This window comes from Carassius auratus, unplaced genomic scaffold, assembly GCF_003368295.1.
Source record: "Carassius auratus strain Wakin unplaced genomic scaffold, ASM336829v1 scaf_tig00214826, whole genome shotgun sequence".
In the NCBI taxonomy this organism is placed as follows: Eukaryota; Metazoa; Chordata; class Actinopteri; order Cypriniformes; family Cyprinidae; genus Carassius; species Carassius auratus.
Genome location: NW_020527818.1, coordinates 509,800 through 533,822, shown reverse-complemented (window position 1 = coordinate 533,822; position 24,023 = coordinate 509,800). Strand labels below are relative to the sequence as shown.

General features: G+C 40.2%; 1 protein-coding gene across 4 annotated transcripts in view; it reads left to right on the top strand.

Annotated features, from left to right (window-relative positions):
- Positions 1 to 24,023, top strand: part of LOC113092998 (voltage-dependent L-type calcium channel subunit beta-4-like) — a 41,276-nt gene that overhangs the window by 5,049 nt on the left and 12,204 nt on the right. For 2 of the 4 annotated variants that reach the window (XM_026258813.1, XM_026258815.1), the window contains exons 3-8: positions 19,968 to 20,087; positions 20,377 to 20,499; positions 20,623 to 20,741; positions 21,125 to 21,198; positions 21,404 to 21,423; positions 23,907 to 23,987. In XM_026258813.1, the coding sequence (XP_026114598.1) occupies positions 19,968 to 20,087; positions 20,377 to 20,499; positions 20,623 to 20,741; positions 21,125 to 21,198; positions 21,404 to 21,423; positions 23,907 to 23,987 (537 nt within the window). Of the gene's footprint in view, positions 1 to 19,967; positions 20,088 to 20,376; positions 20,500 to 20,622; positions 20,742 to 21,124; positions 21,205 to 21,403; positions 21,424 to 23,906; positions 23,988 to 24,023 lie in introns of all 4 variants that reach the window. The other 2 variants (XM_026258812.1, XM_026258814.1) reach the window with 1 other exon arrangement.

Below are 24,023 nucleotides of genomic sequence, written 5' to 3'. Positions count from 1 at the left end.
ATTCATTCCGAAATTTCTTTCTGTGTCTTACCCTCTCGCTTGAGGGTGTCAATGATGGCCTTCTGGACAGCAGTCAGGTCGGCAGTCTTACCCATGATTGCGGTTTTGAGTTTTTAAAAGCCTCAGGAATTTTTTGCAGTTAATTAGTTGATTCAGATGATTAGGTTAATAGCTCGTTTAGAGAACCTTTTCATGATATGCTAATTCTTTGAGATAGGAATTTTGGGTTTTCATGAGCTGTATGCCAAAATCATCAGTATTAAAACAATAAATATTTAAGTATATATAAAATATATAAGAAATATTTTAGTTGGTGTGCAATGAATCTAAAATATATGAAAGTTAAATTTTTATCATTACATTATGGAAAATAATGAACTTTTTCACAATATGCTAATTTTTTGAGAAGGACCTGTACATAAGACAGTGGTGAATGTGCTGTAAAAGGATGGTTTACACTGCATTCTGAATATAGTCATGGCTAAAAGTATGAAACACAGTGGATCATGGAAAAATGGGTTGCAATTGTTAATTCACATTTACACTACTGTTTAAGTTTGGTAAAATTATTAAATATTTTTGAAAGTCTATTGTGCTCTCCTGGGCTTTATTTGATTAAAAATCCAGTTTTCAGTGTGACATGATCCGTCAGAAATCATGCTAATTTAATGATCAAGAAACAGTTCTTATTATCTTTTTGTGATGGAAACATTTTGTCCTGCTTCATGTAAGTTCATTTTTGAAGAGTCTTTGATGAATATAAAGTAAACAAACAAACAAAACAACATTATTTTACACAAATACTTTTCTGTCACTTAAATTTGCCATTGCTGAATAAAAAATATTAATAAACAAAGCCAAAAAAGGACCTAACGTTTGAATGGTAGTGTAATTGAAATGTCTCGAATGTCGGACACTGGTAAAACTTCTACTGTTATATAATGCTATATTGATTAACATCTTAATTATATCTACATTATATTACAATTATAGAATAAAATATTTATTAATTAAAGTTTTTATTTTTGTAATTCAGTTTGATGCAGAAATGTAAGTTTTCTTATGTTTTTTTTTTTAAGTCTCTAATGCTTACCAAGTCTGCATTTATTTAATAAAAAATGCAGGATATACAATAATATTGTGACAAATTATAAAATTTTAAACAACTGCTTTCTACTTTAATATATTTTTAATATATGTCACATGATCTTTCAGAAGTAATTCTAATATTCTGATTTACTGCAAGCAATGTTTTGTATCGATTGGATTTAATTTGATCTTTTCAATAAATTAAATGTATACTTGCTGAATAAAGAATGTTAATTTCTTAAAAATGTAAAACTGACCTAACCTTTAAATTGGAGTATACTCTAAATGTGTTCAATATTACATTATACCATTATATAATGCGATATTTATTAAAATTGTAATCTATAAAATATTACTTTTATTGAATCTTGAAGATATTTATAAAAATAAACTTTTTATTTTTCAATTCTCTGCAGAAATGACACACTGCGTCTTAATAATAAACATATGATGATTAAATCAAGATAAGCATAACATTACTCTATACTCTTTAAGCAATCTCTGTTTCTAGGAGCTTAGAATACAAGGGTTAGGGTCTCTGATTTTTTATTTATTTCATGTTTGACTGGAGCCGTTTGTGGGGCTGTAGCTGTGGCTTTGTTTTTGTTTCCCTGCGCTGACTTCCAGAAATCTTTGCTCTGACTCGGGTGGGGTTGTCTTGCTGGATTGTGACTCATCTCTGCAGGAGAAACAGTGGCATTTACCTGCTGCTGTTGTTGAGTGGATCTATTTCAAGACTATCCGATCCCATCTGCTTTCTCGTTGTATGAAAACACACCCCACATGAACCGTCTCTCATATGTGGACTCGGGGCAACTTCTAGGGCTTTCATTTTTACATAAAAATGAATATTGATTAAAAGCATATATAGAACTGCAGGTATAAGCCTTTCTCTCACACACACTTTCTGTTTTGCTTGCATTTGATCAGTTCTGTGCATCGTGTCATTCCTCCTCTCTCTCTTCATCCACTCTGAGAAGAAAAAGTAAAAATATGAGTCTCGAGGCAGCAGACCAAAACATGAGGAATATTACTGCAGTATATATCAATGTATTACAGGATTATTGTAGCATGGTAGCGCCACAGTGTTTCTGTGTGAAGTCTTACATAACGCACAGGTCCATACGTCCTCCAGCCCCTCCCACTCCAGAGCACTTCAGGACACTCTGGGACGAGAAGGCATTGAGTGCGCTGCTGTGCTACTCATTATCTTTCTGACACCTTACTAAACACACATTGCATAACTAAATCCCAGTTCGAACACACAGAGTGGAAATCAGTTTTTTTTTTTTTTTTTTTTTTGGTATGGTAAAATACAGATCATAGAAATTTGAGGCTAGATTTCTATAAAATTCAAAATATGAAGTACAGTAGATGTAGATGTAAAAGGAAAGTTAGGAAAGTAAAAGCACAACTCTCTAAAACTATCTGTGTGCATGGTTTGAGATTCTATTCATGTAGCACACACATTGTAGTATAGCATTATTAATAATTAATCGTGAATATTAAAGGGTTAGTTCACCTTAAAATGAAAATCAGGCTGCGTTTTACTCACCCCCGAGGCATCCTAGGTGTATATGACTTTCTTCTTTCAGATGAATCCAGTCAGAGCTATATTAAATATTGTCTTTGATCTTTCAAGCTCTATCATTGCAGTCAGCTGGTGTTGCACGCATCAGTCCAAAAGACGTGAAATAAAAAGTGCCTTTCCATAAAAAAAGTGTCTCGCAGGTCTCCTGGGGGTGAACAACAAAGGCCTCCTGTAGTAAATCGATGTGCTTTTGTAAGGAATATATCCATATTCAAAATTGTAATAATTGTTGTAAAACGGAAGCAGCTCTGGGGGAATTACATATGAGGTCAGTGTTACGCATGCGTCGGTGAGTCTCATGAAAACCAACGTCTGTTTAAAGGATCAAAGGAAGCAAAGTTTCCTTACTTTAGAAAAGGAAAACCTTTTGGATCTCCTTTTGGCTTATATCGAAAATCCCCCAACATTCTTCTTTACAAATCAAGTTCTTTACATTAGTATGATAGTCAACACATTAAAATACAGGTGCATCTCAATAAATTAGAATGTCGTGGAAAAGTTCAGTAATTATTCTATAAACATCTATAATTATTTCAGTAATTCAACTCAAATTGTGAAACTTGTGTATTAAATAAAATCAATGCACATCGACTGAAGTAGTTTAAGTCTTTGGTTCTTTTAATTCTGATGATTTTGTCTCACATTAAACAAAAACCCAGCAAGTCATCTAAATAAAAAAACTTTCATTCATTCAAATTTTCATTTAAATGTTATTACAAAGCACACTTCTTAAAAGTGTACTAAGAAGCATAGTCATGAAAGTGAACTCTCTTTTAGTACACGTAAGTGGCCATTTATTACATTAATATTAAGTATGGTTTATAAAATTGTATTATGAAGAATACTCCAAGTGCACATCCAATACAGTTAAATGCATTTATTTTTTTTCACAAGAGGAACACTTGTGGAAAAAGAGCATGGATTTTTTATCTTTTAAGGAAAAAAATTGTTAATATCTGCAGTGTTTTTTTTCTTTTTTACTTATAATTGTTGCATGATCATTGGCTTGATCCAGAATAGGTGGATCTAGCCTGGTAGACTATAAACACTCATGAGAGAGCAGGTTGATGTTGTGATGTCATGAGCATAAATAACAGGGCTGTATAGTTTCAATACATTTTTATTTCAGTTTTAGTTATTTTAGTATGTCAAGTTAAACTAAATGAAAATTAGAAATTCTTTTTTCCAAGTAATGGAAATGTTTTTATGGTTAATACAGTTACCTGCTAGCTAGTTTAGTTTTCTCTCCAATCCCAAAGCTTGGCTAGTCTAAAGTCTGGACTAAGTCTGGGTCTGTTCAGCTGTAGTTCTGCTGACTGATAATCAGACAGGAATAGGCTAAATTTAGGCTGAAAGACCATCTTTATATCTGTTAGAAAAAGACTTACAGCATCTCCCGAACACAAACACAGACGCACACAAATTCATCCTCCTCCTGCTCACTATTGAGAGCAAATACTGGGGGTGTTTGTGTTTTTTTTTCTCGGTGCTTTTCACAAAGAATCAGAGTGAAATGTGAAGGAAGGCTGAGATATTATTGCAGGGTGTGTAGCACCGAGAGCGGTGTTGAAATCCAACGCATTAATAATGGATGGAGAATGGCCACTCTGACAGTTCACAAATGGCCATAACATCATTAAGGATCACTTTCCCCACTTGTGCCACGCACAGGCCATAGACACAGGGAGGGGTAATGTGTAGATGTATGGGTGCTTCACTCCTGTGTCTGCCTCCTGCTCTCCTTAGTAATCTAAGAGTTTGTCCCATGCATGTTTCTGGCAGTGCATGCAGTCCACAATAACTCCATAGCCCTTTCACACCACATGTTTTCTTTTTTTTGCTGCTATATTCCATAAAAACATTATACTTTGGTGTTCTATAACTGTTTTCGAGTTTTAGACACATACATTCCATGTTGTTTTGTTGTGAGAACTATTATCCAACATACAGTTAACCTAGCATTAAAAGTAGCTGGTTTAAACACATCAATTGTCTGTATGCCCCCAATAAAATGGTGGATTTTGGCATATCCCACATCAAACTTCTTTACTCCATCCAAAATTTAGGTTGGAAATCAAATCGATGTTCAGTTAATTGTAGTATACCATAATTTTGAATTATTGTTTTTAATTTGCAAAACTATAATATTTATACAACCCTTTTATGCCATAATTAACTCCATTACAATGATGTACCATTTGGGTAAGGGGGCCAGGGGTTTGGTCAAATCTTACTATATAACCCATATATATATAATGTGTAATATTAACAGTGTTGGGCAATTTACTCTGAAAATGTAATCAATTTACCGATTACTGATTACTCCTTTAAAAAGTAATCACGTTACTGTTCTGATTACTTTACTTCAAAGGTAATTCGTTACATTACTAGTTATATTACTTTTTCCCTGTGAAATTTATGAAATCCCAGCATCAACATTCACAGAACACTGTTATTTTTAACTAAAGCAAGCGGCTTCTGCGTGCATGGTTTGGCAGAATGCGAGCAAAGAGCACTGCATTTATAATCTCTAAAAGACATCTCAGTCATAGGCAGAGCGTGTGTAAGGCTGTCGCCACGTATGGGGATATGGGGCAAAAATGATACTTAATTGGACAAAAAAATGCCCCATGCACAAACAAATATAATCTATTATGTCTGTTGCTAACAAAGTGAGTATTAATAGACAGTGTCGAATGCGGCATTAAATTAAGATCTGCTCATGTTGCGCCTTATTTTATTTAAGCCGTTTTTACAGTGTTGCGCATTTTAATCAATCACACACAATTCTGTTGAGTTTAGGAACGCAATGGAAATTTTGAAAAATCTAAAATTAGCAAAAACTATGACTTTATCCAGCATTGTCTTCTCTTCTGTGTCTGTTGTGAGAGAGTTAAAAACAAAGCAGTTTGTGATATCTGGTTCGCGAATGCATCATTCGATGTAACCGGATCTTTTTGAACCAGTTCACCAAATCGAACTCAATCATTTTAAACGGTTCACGTCTCCAATACGCATTAATCCACAAATGACTTAAGCTGTTAACTTTTTTTAATGTGGCTGACACTCCCTCTGAGTTCAAACAAACCTATATCCCAGAGTAATTCATGTACTCAAACAGTACACTGACTGAACTGATGTGAAGAGAGGACTGAAGATGAACACCGAGCCGATTCGGTGAACTGGTTCAAAAAGATCCTGTTACACCGAATGATTCGTTCGCGAACTGGATATCACAAACTGCTTTGTTTTGAACTCTCTCTTACAACAGACACGGAAGAGAAGACAATGCTGAACAAAGCCGTAGTTTTTGCTATTTTTGCACCAAAATGTATTTTCGATGCTTCATAATATTCTATCTGACCCTCTGATGTCACATGGACTACTTTGATGATGTTTTTCTTACCTTTCTGGACATGGACAGTATACCGTACACACAGCTTCAATGGAGGGACTGAGAGCTCTCGGACTAAATCTAAAATATTTTAAACTTTGTCCTGAAGATAAATGGAGGTCTTACTGGTTTGGAATGACATGAGGGTGAGTTATTAATTACATAATTTAGATTTTTGGGTGAACTAACCCTTTAACCCTAATGCATTGTTGGGGATGTTTCCGTCCACTAGGGGTAAAGTTGAGTCTTATTTTGGCCAAAACTTTCTCTGTGTTTCAGCTAATGGAATGATATTTGGTGACAAATCTTATTTTGACTCATATTTTGGGAAAATGCTTTGAAAATGTAAAAAAAAATTAAAAATACACTGTGGGCAAATTAACTACCCTTTCGTTATGTTCGTGGATGAAAACATCCACTAAATTAAACTGCTGTAAAATGTATCAGATGAATATTTTTTTCATTTTTTTTGTATAAATCTATTAATCATCTTCCATATAAGGGGTACCCGCGTTGTATGTAGATAGAAAGAGCTCAATCTAATGTAATAAAAACATAGAGGTTGTCACGGGCCGGGCTAGAACTCGGGTCTCTGGTGTGGTGGGTGAGAGATCTGCCACTAGGCCACAGAGGCTGAGGTGTTGGACCCAATTGAAATACTCAACGCAGTACTCCCAGCAATTTTGGTTTATTAAAAAAAAAGGACTTTGCAAGCCAAAAAATCCAACAAAAGTTCTTCTCAGACAGAGGAATTAATAACAAGAGAGATAATGGGAAAACAAAACCAAAAGGGAAAATAAAAACTCCACAAGGGGAGAAAACAGATCAAGAGCGTGTAAACAAACAAATAACTAGGAACACCTTACTTGAGGTAGCTTGGGAGGACTTGGAAGAACTAGTAAATACAGAGCTGGTATCATGCAGCCTGAACTCAAAAACCAAGTGTCAAACAAGGGAAAGACTCAGCTAAAATACTCTAAAAGAAACAAGGCACAGGTGACCTGGATAACGCTAACAAGAGCAGACAAAGAAGAACAAAGACAGAAGGGAACACAGGGGACCTCTAGAGGCACGGAGACAAACTACAGGAGGTCAAATGCTGACAGGACCCCCTCCTCTAGGAACGGCTCCTGACGTTCCTTCCAGAACACCCGGGCCTCCGGGTGTGAAACTCCCGGATTAAACTTGGGTCAAGGATGCCTTTGGCTGGAACCCAGGAGCGCTCCTCTGGCCCATAGCCTCCCAGTCCACCAGATATTGTAATGAGTTCTGGACCCTCCGGGAGTCCAGTATCCGGCGCACTGTGTAGGCTGGCTGGCCGTTGATGATCCTGGGAGGTGGAGGGGGCCTGTGCGGGGGAGCAAACGGAGAAGACAAGACAGGTTTTAGTAAAGAGACATGAAATGTGGGGTTAATTCTAAGGGAACGTGGGAGAAATAAACGATAAGAAACAGGGTTAACTTTCCTTGCTATGCGAAAAGGGCCGATGTATTTCTGGGAGAGTTTCTTGGATTCGACCCGGAGGGGCAGGTGCTTAGTAGATAGCCAAACTCTTTGACCAGCTCGAAAGTTGGGGGCTGTCCGACGGCGACGATTAGCCTGAACCTGGTACCTCTGGGAAGTCCGAAGGAGGGTACGTCTGGCCTTCCTCCATGTAAGCCGACAGCGTTGGACAAAGCGTTGGGCCGAGGGAACACCAACTTGTGCCTCTTCTTCTGGGAATAATGGAGGGGTATAACCAAACTGGCATTCAAAGGGGGATAGTCCAGTGGCCGAGGACTGGAGGGTGTTATGGGCATATTCAGCCCAAATAATATAGGTGGCCCAAGACGTGGGATTGTTAGCCGCCATACACCGTAGGGTGGTCTCCAGGTCCTGATTAATACGTTCCGTCTGGCCATTAGACTCCGGATGGAACCCAGACGATAGGCTGGCCGTTGCCCCAATAAGCCTGCAGAAGGCTCCCCAGAACCGGGATGAGAACTGGGGACCTCGGTCAGAGACAATGTCCAGGGGAATACCAAATATGCGGAAGACATGGTTCATGAGGAGCTCCGCAGTCTCCTTGGCTGAAGGCAGCTTGGGCAGGGGAATGAACCGGGCCGCTTTGGAGAACCGGTCTACAACCACCAGGATGACTGTATTGCACTTGGATGGCGGAAGCCCGGTAACAAAGTCCACGGAGAGATGGGACCATGGCCTGCGGGGAATAGGTAAGGGACGGAGCAGTCCCTGAGGTCGCTGATGTGCAGACTTCCCTTGGTTGCATACGGAGCAGGCCTCCACATAGACTTTAACGTCCCTCTTGATGGATGGCCACCAAAACCGCCGCTGGAGAAAGTCAAGGGTGCGGGCACTTCCTGGATGGCAAGTCAAGGGAGACTCATGAGCCCACTGCAAGACCCGGGATCGGGCCGCTAGAGGAACGAACAGGCGTCCAGGGGGACCACCACCTGGATCGGGCTCATGGGCAAGGGCCTCTCGCACCATTCTTTCCAGTTCCCACTGAAGGGGCGCGACAATACAAGACCTCGGAATTATTGGAGTCAAAGGCTTCTCTTGTGTCTCCGGGGAGTAGGCTCGAGACAGGGCATCTGGCTTGACATTCTTGGTGCCAGGTCTGTAAGATAGGAGAAACTGGAATCGATTAAAAAATAGTGACCACCTAGCTTGCCGAGGATTCAACCGCTTAGCCTGCTGGAGATACTCCAGGTTTTTGTGGTCCGTGAGAACCTGGAAAGGGTGCTGGGCCCCCTCGAGCCAGTGGCGCCACTCCTCCAAGGCCAGTTTAACTGCAAGCAACTCACGATCCCCCACGTGGTAGTTGCGCTCGGCATCCGACAGGCGACGAGACATGAAGGCGCAAGGGTGTAACTTTCCATCTGTACCTCTCTGCGACAGGATGGCCCCCACCCCCACCTCTGAGGCATCCACCTCCACCACAAAAGGTCTGTCTGGGTCAGGGATCAGAAGAATAGGAGCGGACGTGAAACGGCGCTTGAGATCTTCGAAGGCCCCCGCTGCCTCCGGACTCCACTGAATCTTGGTACCTCCTCCCTTAGTAAGTGCTGTCAAGGGGGCAACAACAGAGCTGAAATTCTTAATGAACTTCCTGTAGAAGTTTGCAAAGCCAATGAAACGTTGTACCTCCTTCACATTAGTAGGTATGGGCCAGTTGTGGATCGCCTCTACCTTCTTAGGGTCCATCTCCAGGTGGCCAGGAGTGACAATGAATCCGAGAAACTGAGCCTGGGTAACATGAAATTCGCACTTCTCTGGCTTTACGTAGAGGTGATTATCAAGGAGTCTCTGGAGAACCCTGCTTACATGCCCCTCATGCTCCTCCAGTGACTTTGAGAAAATGAGAATATCGTCAAGGTATACAAAGACGAATTGATTAAGAAGGTCCCGGAGGACATCATTAATTAGTGCTTGGAACACTGCGGGGGCATTGGTGAGTCCGAACGGCATTACGAGATACTCATAGTGGCCTGTGGGGGTGTTGAAGGCAGTCTTCCATTCGTCTCCCTGCCGGATCCGCACAAGATGGTAAGCGTTGCGGAGATCCAGTTTAGTGAAAACAGAGGCTCCTTGAAGCAGTTCAAAGGCAGTGGCCATGAGCGGTAGAGGGTATCGATTACGAACCGTGATCTTGTTGAGGCCCCGGTAATCAATACAAGGCCTAAGACCCCCGTCTTTCTTCTGAACAAAGAAGAAGCCTGCCCCAGCTGGGGAGGTTGAGGCACGGATGATACCGGCTGCCAAGGACTCCTTAATGTAGAGATCCATAGCTGAGCACTCTGGGGGAGACAGGGAGAAGATCCGACCCCTGGGAGGGCAAGAGCCAGGGAGTAATTCAATAGCACAGTCATAAGCGCGGTGAGGTGGTAAGGAGGTGGCCCGGGACTTGCTGAACACTGCCTTAAACTTATGATAAACTCTGGGGACTCGAGACAGGTCGATAGACTCTTGAAACTCGGGACAAGGGGCTGGGGAACTCTGAAGTTGGCAGGAGAGTTGGCAAGTAGAGCCCCAGCTTAGGATAGTGCCAGTGGGCCAGTCGATATGGGGATTGTGTCTGCACAGCCAAGGGTGACCCAGGATAACAGGGTACTCAGGGGAGTCAATAAGATAGAGGGTCTCCTCCTGCTGGTGTTGAAAGATGGTAAGTCGCAGGGATTGAGTGGCCTCTGTAACTTTGCCCGGTTCCAGAGGTCTGCCATCCAAAGCAGTGACTGCCTGGGGGTGAGGAAGAAGTTGTGTGGGGATATTAAGTTTCTTCGCCAAGGATAGGTCTAGAAAGTCGCCTGCAGCCCCAGAATCAATCATAGCCTGGACCTGACGCTGGTGGCCCTCCCAGGACAACGTAACTGGAACTGCGAGGACGGCATTAGCAGGAGGAGCTCTAATTTTCCCCATCACAGCCCTCCTGTTGCTGTATGGGGACAGGCGTTTCCCAAGAGCTCGGGGCAAGAGGAACGGAAGTGGCCGGAGGCACCGCAGTAGAGACAACGACGCTCCCTCATGCGACGTTCCCTCTCATTTGGAGAAAGCCTGGAATGGCCCAATTGCATTTCCTCTGGGGAATCACGGAGCGGTTCAGGAACTGGGGAATTTCTGGAGGAAGGAGCACAAACTGGAGAACCGGACCTCCTCAGAGGAACTTGGGACTGAGACTCCTTGCGACGGGCGGTCCTCCGCTCTCTCAGACGATTGTCTAGACGGATGGCCATTGCTATGAGGGATTCAAGATCTTCAGGCGTTTCTCGAGTGGCTAACTCATCTTGAAGGGGCTCAGACAACCCTCCCTGAAAGCAGACCCTCAGTGCCTCATCGTTCCATCCGCTTTTTGCAGCTATGGTCCGAAACTCAATGGCATAATCTGCAGTGCTTCGGGGACCCTGACGGAGAGTGAGTAGGCGCTTAGAAGCCTCCCGACCACTGACAGGATGATCAAACACTCGCTTGAACTCTTCCACGAAGGCCATGTATGACTTACAACAGGCGTCCTGGGATTGCCACACTGCTGAGGCCCAAGAGAGTGCTTTGTCCGAGAGAAGGGTGATAATGTAGGCAATCTTAGAGCGATCCGTAGGGAAGCTTGATGGTTGGAGCTCGAAAGTGAGAGAACACTGGGTGAGGAAACCCTGGCAGGAACTAGGATCTCCAGCAAAGGGCTTAGGAGGCGGTAGTCGGGGTTCCGCCACAGGAGAAGGCCTGATGCCACTCGGAGGTGATGCAGAGGAAGGTGAAGAACCCGGGAGGTGTTCAAATAGCTGGCGGATGGAGCTCATCACATCAGCCAGGAGTTGAGAATGTTTGGTCATTAGCTCTTCTTGTTGGCTGAGAACGGCTTCATGGCGCTGAAAGGATGCCTCATGTTGAGCAATCACTGCCAATAGGTCCTTGGAACTGAGTGTTTCTGGGTCCATGAGTGACTTGGTTTTTCTGTCACGGGCCGGGCTAGAACTCGGGTCTCTGGTGTGGTGGGTGAGAGATCTGCCACTAGGCCACAGAGGCTGAGGTGTTGGACCCAATTGAAATACTCAACGCAGTACTCCCAGCAATTTTGGTTTATTAAAAAAAAAGGACTTTGCAAGCCAAAAAATCCAACAAAAGTTCTTCTCAGACAGAGGAATTAATAACAAGAGAGATAATGGGAAAACAAAACCAAAAGGGAAAATAAAAACTCCACAAGGGGAGAAAACAGATCAAGAGCGTGTAAACAAACAAATAACTAGGAACACCTTACTTGAGGTAGCTTGGGAGGACTTGGAAGAACTAGTAAATACAGAGCTGGTATCATGCAGCCTGAACTCAAAAACCAAGTGTCAAACAAGGGAAAGACTCAGCTAAAATACTCTAAAAGAAACAAGGCACAGGTGACCTGGATAACGCTAACAAGAGCAGACAAAGAAGAACAAAGACAGAAGGGAACACAGGGGACCTCTAGAGGCACGGAGACAAACTACAGGAGGTCAAATGCTGACAGAGGTTCATTAAGAAAGATCTTTATACACCTCTGAAATCATAGTTATATTTATATTATATTGCATTTCTTTAAATAGATCTTTGTAAATATTACACATTGCTCCTTTAATAGTAATGTGGTCCTAACAAACATCAAAATCTGCAGTGAGCTGAGGTGATGTTACAATGATCGTTCGCTCTCACTTGGCCTGTTATGTTACATCTCCACTGCAGAGCTGCCTGCAGATGGTGTGTGTGTGTGTGTGTGTATGTGTGTGTGTGTGTGTGTGAGAGAGAGAGAGAGGGAGAGAGTGTTTGCGAGTTTATTTTGTCATAGTTTGGGGACAATTTTGTTCCCAGAAGTGAGCTAAATAAAATAAAACCTCTCTTTAGGGACATCCAGGGATGTCCTCAATTGGAAAACAATGCAAAAAGAATCTTCATAATCAGTACATTAATTTCTAAAATCAAAATACATTTCCTTACAAACATTATTTCTTTTCTTTTCCAGCTGATGAATTTGATAAAACACTGACAGCCAATCAGAACCCAATGACTTTAAAGAGCTCATATATTTAAAGCAACAGACAACAAAACTGCAGAGAGTGCTAATATTGTCTGTTAGTGTGGACACTAATATATATAGTTCTTGGTATGAACCTTTAATATATCTTGATTTTATTTTATTTATTTTTTTAGGTGTAAGTCTAACAACGAGCAGTGAAGTGTGTTGTTTAAACCCATTTTAAAATATGAACCAAGTGAGACACTAGATGGAAAATATTACTCCGCTTCATTTGTGTTTGAGATACAGTTGTTGTTTGGGTTGCATGTGAGCCTCTCAAGAGACTTGTCCTTTTTTCATGGGACTTTTGTTCACGCTGGTCTGTCTCTCTTCCCATATCTCTCTCTCTCTCTTTTCCCTGTGTCTTCCTCTCCTCCCTCCCATGTGTACTTCTCGCTTTGTTTGAGGCTATTATTTGGAGCTGACAGAATTAGGGCTGAGTTTCAAATATAGGAGGAAGCATCTCCATGGCCTCACCGACCAGAAGAACGTCTCCCACCAGCACAGAACTTCCATTCATTCTCTCCTCTGTTTTTTCTTCAACTACATCGATTTCAGCGACCACCTTCATCATTCCACCCACGGCAATGTGGTTTTACTCTCAGAGGCGTTTGCTTGTCTTTACACTATTATGCCTTTTCTATGTCTTAATGTCCACTTATTGTTTCCACCTGCCTCACAACGAGGTGATATTGTTTGATAACCTCGGGTGTATCTTGATGTTAAAATTATGAATGTGTCAGATGGATAAATGATATCCATAATGCAGTGAATCTATGAAGATTACGCACGGAGAGGGAGATGATCTATGTCCTGTAAGGGAAAAGGAGAACCCAGGGGGGGGGGGGTTGGGGGGTTATGTGCTATATTTGGTGTTGCAGTGAAAGCGGGAGTGGGTGTGAACCAACTTCATCTGCCTTCAGAGGCTCACTAAGAAAAAGGGTGAGGAGAGCAAACATCTGCACATACCTGAGTTCGGGCTTTGGACACGGGAGGAAAAAGAGGAGTGGAATGTGGATGTGGGCTTTTGTTAGGAAGCAAATCAAGTTCCATCCTTTTCCAAAATAATAGTGATGTCATAATGGTTGCAGACGAGTATGACGATTATTCAATAATGAGAAGTTATCGAATCTATGCATCAGCGAAATAAGTGAGCTGCCATCTTTAGAATTTTGCGTTTGAACTTCCATTTTTGCGGTAGCTCTGTATATTTCTATGGCATCGCTGATGAAGAGTATTAGCTGGTGTAGTGGATTTAATTACTGTAGCTGCGTCCTAAACGACATACTAGACACTCATACACTACATGGTTGTGCATAACTAGATAGTGTATGAATTATATAGGTTATTTTGTCATTCATAATCAGAGTCTGTTGGCCCTTCCGCCTTCAGTACGTAATTAAAGCTGTGACCGTTGAGTGCTTGAAGTGTCCAACATTTCACACTTTTTTGGGGGTTAAGTGCATCATCCAGGTGTTTAAAGTGCTTTTTTTTGTGAATGCACTACTTGCACTATTTATACTTCAAAACATCGTAGAATAGTGCATAAATACACAATTTGGGACACACCTAGAGTCAAAACCGGAGCAAAGATCAGAGGACTTGATATATGATGGGCTGTGACATGGGGAACAGTCAACACAAGCCTCCAGCCACTCCACCAGGCAAGGTAGTGGATGAAGACCAGCGCACACAGTCCCAGCGTCAGAGCCGACGCAACAGAGGGAGTACAGCTCAAAGAGTCAAAGCATTGGTACTGACGCAACGTCAGAGCAGAGAGTCTCTTGTAGGACACACCGAGTATTCTGGTGATATCAGGGCGGGAACAGAAGACTGGTGAAACAAGAGGCTGAGAGCAAGCAGAAGAGAAGGTGAACTGAAAACACTCAACTGCACTTGGAGCCTAAGAAAACACAGCAGGACACGACAAGACTAGATATAGGTCACAAAGCGTAGCACATAAACACCACATTGATCGGACACAAGACTACACACGAGGGGAACTTAAAAATATGGAGAATTAAGTAATAAACAAGTCACAGGTGTGATGGCAGCTGATGTAGTAATTGGGATAACGACAGGGAGGGAACCACAAAGACAACGGGCACATGGTGAACTGTCAAAACACAACAACATCCCGCTGATCAGACCGAAGTCATGACAACATTTTGTGCATACTGTACCTTTAAATGAATGTCATGTTTTACAAATATTGAGTTTTTTACACTTCACTGGTGAATGCGGTCTGGTATTTCTCCTATCAAAATCAGTGCAGGCACACAGTAGTCAGGGGCTGTCCCCGACTGGCTATTTTGACTGGAAGGCAGGAAGGGCATAATACTTTTAATATGCATTATACCATGGTCTGTCTGAATACTCCATTCTGATTGGCTGGCAGGTATGCATTAAAATAGTTTCCTAATGCTTCATAATGTCTATATTGCAAAAAATTATTCCTCATTATTATTTGAACAAACCCCTAACACCAATAAGCAACCACATAAGTCATTCTTAACACAGAAGCAAAGTTTTTTAAAGACTCAGAACACTCAGCAACTAGTTAACAGTGTGCCACAGTAGGTTGTGTTCTGATTAACTAACTTTCTATCCTAAATAGTATTCAAAGTTAGAAGTAGTGTGCCCCAATCGTATTATATTGAAATTTAGTATCCCAAAGGTACCTGGATGGTCTACATATCAATGTGCTAAAAGATCACTCAGGACACTGTAACAACCACATAGCAATGTGCTAAAATAATCAAACGCCCTAGCAACCGCATAGCAATGTCCTACAAAAATAATAATAATAAATAAATATAAATAAACTCAGAACACCCTAGCAACCACTAGGTGTGCTTAAAATTTATCAAACGTAATCTCAGAACTCAATACACACTACAGATTGAAATGCTTTTCTGTGAGCTAGCCAATATATCTCAATTAGGTCAAGGTCTGCTTTATTGTCAATTCTTCCACATGTACAGTACATACATACAGAGAATTTAAATTGCATTACTCTCAGATGTAAACTAGACGGAAAATATCATCCTCTTCACATGAGCAAAAACGTGCACAACAGCAGAGTGGTCCGGTATACTACGGTCTATTTAAACGGACCAGTGTAACCTTTTATATGTTTGGTTGACTGTACTTTATTTTAATAATGAACAAACTGCGATGTAATTTTTTAATTAGAATGCACTTTAGATGTTCTGTGTCATTTATACCAAACACAAATGTTGCTGGTTTCTAGTGTGTTTGCAGCACAGCTATTATTTATTTTTTATATATTTATTTTTTAAATTTTCGGTTTAATTGATTTTTATTTCTAAAATTGTATTTATTTAAATGTATATTTGTGTTTATATTTATGTTCCAACAAACTTGAAAAGATCTACTTGATAAATGCTCAAAAAAAATTTATGTAAATGATTGACATGTATATAATTTAATACTTGGTATAGTTTATTAATTTGTTTGGTTAACTTTGGATAAATTTTTGATTTTAATACTGTGCAGTGCACATAATTAAGATTCGAGAGATGGTTCAAGTCAATGCTCAATAAATTATGATAAGTTTAGAAATTTTGTGCATCCACTTATTATTAGTGCAACATTTTAGCATGCAAATGAAGGTAAAAACTTCAAGATATCGGCCCTAAAAATCGGCAGCACATATCGGCCATCAGCTGACCCTGACCTCTAAACATCGGCATCGGCATCGGCCATAGAAAAACCCATATCGGTCGATCTCTAAAATACATGCCCTGAATAAATGTCAAAAAAATCTTGATCGGATCATCACTTTAAATAATTCTACATGATAAAAAGAAGACTTTAAATAGATCTGTATCAGTGATCATATAGGCAGATACTACTTTCTGTGATTGGCCTCAAAAATCCTGATCGAAGCACCCCTAATTAATAATGTTGGATAAATGCTATACAAATACAGTGGCGATGACGCGCTGCTCACAATGAAAGAGCTGAATCTGCAAAAACAAGCCTTCTGTTCAGAGCCGGAGAGAGTTAAATATGCTGGAGTCTGCACTTTCTCACCTATTTTCTTCTTCCATTGGATGTTGTGAATACAGTCGATAAGGGTGTGAATATGTGTGTTGTGTGTGTGTGTGTGTGTGTGCTTTACTTCATACTTCGTCAATATGGTATTGTTCAAACAAAATGTTAGAACACTGTGTGAATGGCACTGATTTTCACTGGCTTGCTTCGTGGAGGAGTGCATTTTTGGAGATTTTCAATCAGCTAAATATTACAAATAAATAAACTGTCCATATATTTGTGTGTGTGTGTGTGTGTGTATGTATATATATATATATATATATATATATATATATATATATATATATATATATATATATATATATATATAAATAACTGCTAAAACAACGTGACCAATGGATAGTGCACATTTTAATTTTTTCTTTTAAAAATGTTACATATTCATGCATATATCCATTTCAGAAATTGTTTAAAATTTTATATTTTTGTCTGAAACCACTAATGTAAAGGTTTCTATTTGACTTTTTCTTATTTAATTTTATTTACTAATAGTTTAATTTCCACTCTATAATGAGAACACCTGACCTGACAAAGGAGACACATGGTCAATATTACAAATGTACTTTTTTACTAATTTTACTTGATATTTAATTAGTGATATAAAAAATAATATAAATAGAATATAATTGTAGAATATGCAGAATATAATTACAGGTATCTTATTATAATCTGTAATATTATATACCTTGTATGAATCTTATGCATGGTATAGTGGTGGATACAGCTGAAAAAGTTGTTGTTGGTGGTGATGATGATGATGCTAGTAACAGTGTTTTCTTAAGCTTCCCTATTTCTGTCCACAGTGAGATTCAGTCATTTTTCTCCCAAAGCATTCTGTTCACTGCAGCTTGGCTAGTCCTGAGGTGCTCATTTTCATCCCTCCCTCCATTTTTCCATCTTCTAACAGTACCACTCGCTTGCATTTTCATTTGTCTCCTGAGTTCCACACTCCCTCTCTCTCTGTCTCTCTCTCTCGCTTGCTCTCTCCGTTTCTCGTCTTCTCCCTCGCAGCTGTGAGGTTCTGAGGGTAGCCATGACTGCTCTGTTTTGGGTACTAGATCTCTGTGTTGTCTTTGACTGGCTTTGAGCGCCGGTTGATCATTCCCGGACCAGGAAAGGGCCACCAGCCAAAGGACTATGCTTTGAGGGTACTGCGGTCTCTCTTGAGCTCAGAGAGCATGAGATAGCATAACAAACAAACCACTAACCATTCTCCTGAAGAAGGTAGGTGAAATGTACCTGGTTATGGATTTGTGGACAGTGAATTTGAATTTCAGAGAGAGGTTGTTTTATTGTTTTGTAGGATTATTATAAGGTTTGGTCTGGATGCACAAATATTAGAACTGGATTACACTTTGTTATCATTATGGTTATGGAAGATGTTGGCATTGTTTTGAAATGCAAATTCCACTGTTAATGGTATATTTGGGTGGTTTTGTTTTATTATTTAGAGTCGAATCATTGTTTTGGGGCTTTTTGTTCTGAGTGTAACATGACTGCCTCAGGCTCATCGCACGAGTGCTGTAGTAATCTGTCACTTTAAAGGCAGTACAGATGAAATCTGAGTGTTACGATCACTATGCAACAGATCACAGTTTTATTTGATGAATTATCAACGTTTGTAGCGTACAGGTTCCATATTTACCCCCTGTGGAATCTGTTAGTTATATGTTTCCTGATTTGTTTGAAGCTGGCTGTGCTGGTTAGGATTGTACAGACCATTGGAAAAGCATTTGATGACTCACTGACCATAAGCATTTCAGCTCAGTGTTTTAGGCTTTTTAAACATCTCTGATGAGGAACATACAGTATACTCCAACAAGTTTTATCAACATTTTTTCTTTTATTCTCACATTGTGCAATAAAATACAAATAGTCATGTAATTCGATTATATAATTCTGTTAATCACACAGTGTTTAAATATAGTAATAATGCACTCACCAGCCACTTTATTAGGTATACCTTGCAAGTACTGGGTTGGACCCCCTTTTGCCATCAGAACTGCCTTAATTCTTCATGGTATTTTGGTCCAAATTGACATGATAGCACCACAATATGAAACCCTCGGTCCACCATCCCAAAGGTGCTCTATTAGATTAGGATCTGGTGTCTGTAGAGGTCATTTAAGTTTAGGGAACTCATTGTCCTGTTCAGTGAACTAGTTTGAGATGATTTGAGCTTTGTGACATGGCATGTCTATTTGCTGGAAGTAGCCATCAGGAGATGGGTACACTGTGTTCATAAAGGGATGGACATGGTCATTAACAATACTCCGGTAGGCTGTGGAGTTTAAACAATGCTTGGTTGGTACAATGGGTCCCAAAGTGTGTCAAGGAAATATCCCTCATATCATAACACCACCAGCAGCAGCCTGAACCATTGAGACAATGCAAGTTTGATCCATGCTTTCTTTTTGTTTACTCCAAATTCTGACCCTACCATCTGAATGTAGCAGCAGAAATCAAGACTCATCAGACCAGGCAACATTTTTCCAATCTTCTATTGTCTAGGTTTGGTGAGTCTGTGTGAATTGTAGCTTTATTTTCTTCTTCTTAGCTGACAGGAGTGGCACACGTGTGGTCTTCTGCTGTTGTAGTCCATTTGCTTCAAAGTTTAAAGCGTTGTTCATTCAGAGATGCTCTTCTGCAGAACTCAGTTATGGTTATTTGAGTTACTGTTCTCTTTCTATCAACTCAAACCAGTCTGGTCATTCTTCTCTGGCCTCTGGCATCACCAAAGCTTTTTCACACACACAGAACAGCCACTGGATATGTCCATGGGCCATCCTCTAAACCGTAGAGATGCTAATGCGTGCAGTTTCTGAAATACTTAGACCAGCCTGTCTAGCACAAACAAACATGTCACATTCAAAGTCAATTAAATCAACTTTCTTCCCTGTTCTGATGCTTGGGTTGAACTTTATCAGATTGTCCTCAACATGCCTAAAGGCCAAAGTATAGTTTGTTTCAAGAAACACAGGAATTGCTTATCAGTTTGCCAGTTATGTAAATGGTATTGTAAAGTCTATTTACATTTCTGCATGTTTCTTGTGTCACTTCTTTACTGTAAACTTCTGCCCATTTTCTAGAATCCAAGAGTTTTGTTTAAATGGTTCATTATTTTTAACAAATTTTGTCTTCCTGTAGCTATCTTTTGTGATGATTAATGAGTGTTATGACTAGCTAAGCTATGTTTACACTACATGTCATGGGCTATTTCCAGTGCTTTTTCATTTCCTAGTAATGGCAAATGTTCTTGGCTTCCCTTGTTCCTGCAGGGTTCAGCCGATTCGTACACGAGCAGACCTTCGGATTCCGACCTGTCAGCGGAGGAGGACCGCGAGGCGTATCGGCGTGAAGCCGAACGCCAGGCCCAGCTGCAGCTCGAGAGAGCCAAGGTTCCTCGAGCTCTTCTTCAATTAGCTTTTTCCATTTATTTATTTTGCACAGTGGGCAACAACAAAGTGTCAGCCTCATGTAGCTTTAGAAATGTGTTGGGATGGGATCAGCCATACAAATGTGTTTAGAGTAACAACATCTTCTTAGCATTTAGGTCAATATTGTAAACTTTAAGAGGATCATTTCATCCTTTGTTGATAGTTGCTTATATTAAGGTACTCATTGCTGCAGGCAAAAAATAATAATAACTATTGCAAATGACATTATTAATGTTGATTTCCCTGGCAGTCCAAACCTGTAGCGTTCGCAGTGAAGACCAATGTGAATTATTGCGGGGCTCTAGATGAGGACTGTCCTGTTCAGGGTGCTGCCATAAACTTTGAAGCCAAAGACTTTCTGCACATTAAAGAAGTGAGTTGCATGTACAATAAATGCACACAAACGTGTGAAAGGGTTTGCAGGTTACTCCCCTTTGCTAACAGTGCCAATAATAACTCATCATAATAGTGCTGGTTCCTTGTGTTTGCGTTGCAGAAGTACAATAATGACTGGTGGATTGGAAGGCTGGTGAAGGAGGGGGCAGACATCAGCTTCATTCCCAGCCCCCTCCGACTGGAGGCCATGAGACTGAAACAGGAGCAGAAACAACAGAGGTCTCTCTTTCTCTAGACTGCGAAGAACTGCATCTGTTTCAGAAGTTTAATCCATGAAAACATTTGATTAAATATGGACACATATACAAACTCAACTGTTTATTAGCCCATAGAAAATCTAACCACCCACCAAATCTGTCGATTGAGTCCCCGTATCCTATGGTCCAATGGTTGCACATGTCAGAATTATGCACATGCAGTAGGTCATGTATTGTTCCAGTGCTGCTGTTTGCATACTATGAAGCAGGGAATTGAGATTGTCCAAATATAGATGCCAAAATATGTCTCAGTGACAATTCTGGTAATGTCCAGATAGCTTACCAGATCTGTAAAGGTATTTACCGTTGCTCTGTGATGGTGATAATGATTGTCTTTCTTGGCAGGAAAAGTGGTAACTCTTCCTCAAACCTCGGCGACATGGTATCAGGAGGTTGGAGATCCACGCCGCCGTCTGCAGGTGAGAGTGAGTATGACAGGGCCTGAGCGCCATGCTGCTTTGCAGACGGTGTGTGGATGGGAATGCTGTTCTTATTCTTTGCTTCTCTTCTTAATGTAATGCATGTTATGTCATAAGTTAAGGCTTCCACTGTCAAACACCTGTGCAATTTTGCTTCTAAAATCTTCTGAATGCTGATTCTTATGTGTTTCCTTATTTTCAAAAGCCAAACAGAAGCTAAAGCAGGTAGGTGTGTTGATATGGATTTGTGTTAGATATCGTATAACTATCTCTTGTGATCAGTCAGATTTGAGAAAATAATTTAATGAGGTACTTCTAGTGTATAGCTTTTGGCATCTTTGCTCAAAATAGAGACAAAAAAAAAATGTTTGGGTTAGGAAAGATTTTTTTAATGTTGTTTTATGCTCACCAAGGCTGAATTTTTTTGTTAAAAAACAAAAAAAAACAAAGCAAACCGTGAAATAGTTTTACAATTTTAAACTGTTTTCTATGTAATGTATTCCTGTGAGTCAAAGCTGAATTTTCATCATCATTAATCCAGTCTTCAGTGTCACATGATGTTTCAGAAGTCATTCTAATGTACTGATTTACTGCTCAAGAAATTCCTTACTTTTTTTTTTTTTTTTTTGGAAACTGTGATAATTGTTTTCATTTTTGAACAATTTAATGCATCCTTGCTGAATAAAGGTACATTTCTTGTTACTGGCCCCAAACCTTTAAGGTCTCTATTTAGTTGAAAGACTGTTAAGACTTTTTTTTTTTTGAGTACTGTGCATAAAATAGCTATAAATTAGATGTCTTACAGTCTGTATGAAATCATAATGTACACTATTTACTTTGTTAGTGTACATTTCTAGTCTTGAGGTGAACAATTAATCTGTAAAATTAAATTGCAAAAAAAATGCTATGGTAATATTTAATCAAAATCTGACCATTTGCTTCCGTTCTGGAATGGTATTTCTTCTCTGATGACATCAGTTTGATGGCTTGGGCAGTATATCCTTAGACATGACACTCCAACCGTTAGGAAAGGATATGCGTATAATAAAACTGTATTCAATATTCCGTTTCAGTTGGAAATTTGTTACAGCAACTTCTGGTTTGCATGGACTTTAAGAAATCATAGTCTCTGTGACTCCTCTAGATGCTTTAAACAGTTAGACCATATCTAAGAACGCCTCATGCATCTCAGAAAATACAGGTGCATCTCAGTAAATTAGAATGTTGTGAAAAAGTACATTTCAGTAATTCAACTCAAATTGTGAAACTCGTGTATTAAAGAAATTCAATGCACACAGACTGACGTAGTAAGTCATTGGTTCTTTTAATTGTAATGATTTTTGCTTACATTTAACAAAAACCCACCAATTCACAACAAATTAGAATATTTCATAAGACCAAAAAAATTAAAACATTACTTGGTAGGGGCTCCTTTTGCTTTAATTACTGCCTCAATTCGGCGTGGCATGGAGGTTTGTGGCACTGCTGAGGTGTTATGGAAGCCCAGGTTTCTTTGACTTTGGCCTGTTTGGTCTGTTGTTTCTCATCTTCCTCTTGACAGTAGCCCATAGATTCTCCATGGGGTTCACGTCTGGTGAGTTTGCTGGCCAATCAAGCAAACCAACACCATGGTCATTTGACCAACTTTTGGTGCTTTTGGCAGTGTGGGCAGGTGCCAAATGCTGCTGGAAAATAAAATCAGCATCTTCAAAAAGCTGGTCAGCAGAAGGAAGCATGAAGTGCTCCAAGATTTCTTGGTAAACGGGTGCAGTGACTTTGGTTTTCAAAAAACACAATGGACCAACACCAGCAGATGACATTGCACCTCAAATCATCACAGACTGTGGAAACTCAACACTAGACTTCAAGCAACTTGGGCTATGAGCTTCTCCAGCCTTCCTCCAGACTTTAGGAGCTTGGTTTCCAAATGAAATACAAAACTTGCTCTAATCTGAAAAGAGGACTTTGGACCACTGGGCAACAATCCCGTTCTTCTTCTCCTTATCCCAGGTAAGATGCCTCTGACATTGTCTGTGGTTCAGGAGTGGCTTAACAAGAGGAATATAACAACTGTAGCCAAATTCCTGGACACGTCTGTGTGTGGTGGCCCTTGATGCCTTGATGCCAGCCTCAGTGCATTCCTTGTGAAGTTCACCCAATTTCTTGAATCAATTTTGGTTGACAATCCTTATAAGGCTGCAGTTCTCTCAGTTGGTTGTGCATCTTTTTCTTCCAAACTTTTTCCTTCAACTCAACTTTCTGTTAACATGCTTGGATACAGCACTCTGTGAACAGCAAGCTTCTTTGGCAATTAACGTTTGTGGCTTACCCTCCTTGTGAAGTGTGTCAATGATTGTCTTCTTAACAACTGTCATATCAGCAGTCTTTCCCATGATTTTGTAGCCTACTGAACCAACCTGAGAGACCATTTTGAAGCATCAGGAAACCTTTGCAGCGGTTTTGAATTGATTAGCTGATTAGCTGTGAATTGGTGGGTTTTTGTTAAATGTGAGCCAAAATCATCACAATTAAAAGAACCAAAAGACTTAAACTACTTCAGTCTGTGTGCAATGAATTTATTTAATACATGAGTTTCACAATTTGAGCTGAATTACTGACATAAATGATCCACAACATTCTAATTTATTGAGATGCACCTATATAGCAGTTTGTAGAAAGATTGTTGCCAGTCTATCTTTCTTACTTAGACTGAACACATTCCTCCATATGATGTGGTGCCATCCATGAGGCCTGTGGTTCTGGTTGGGCCTTCACTGAAGGGCTACGAGGTGAGCACTAAACATTATACAGACTTCTGAATTTTT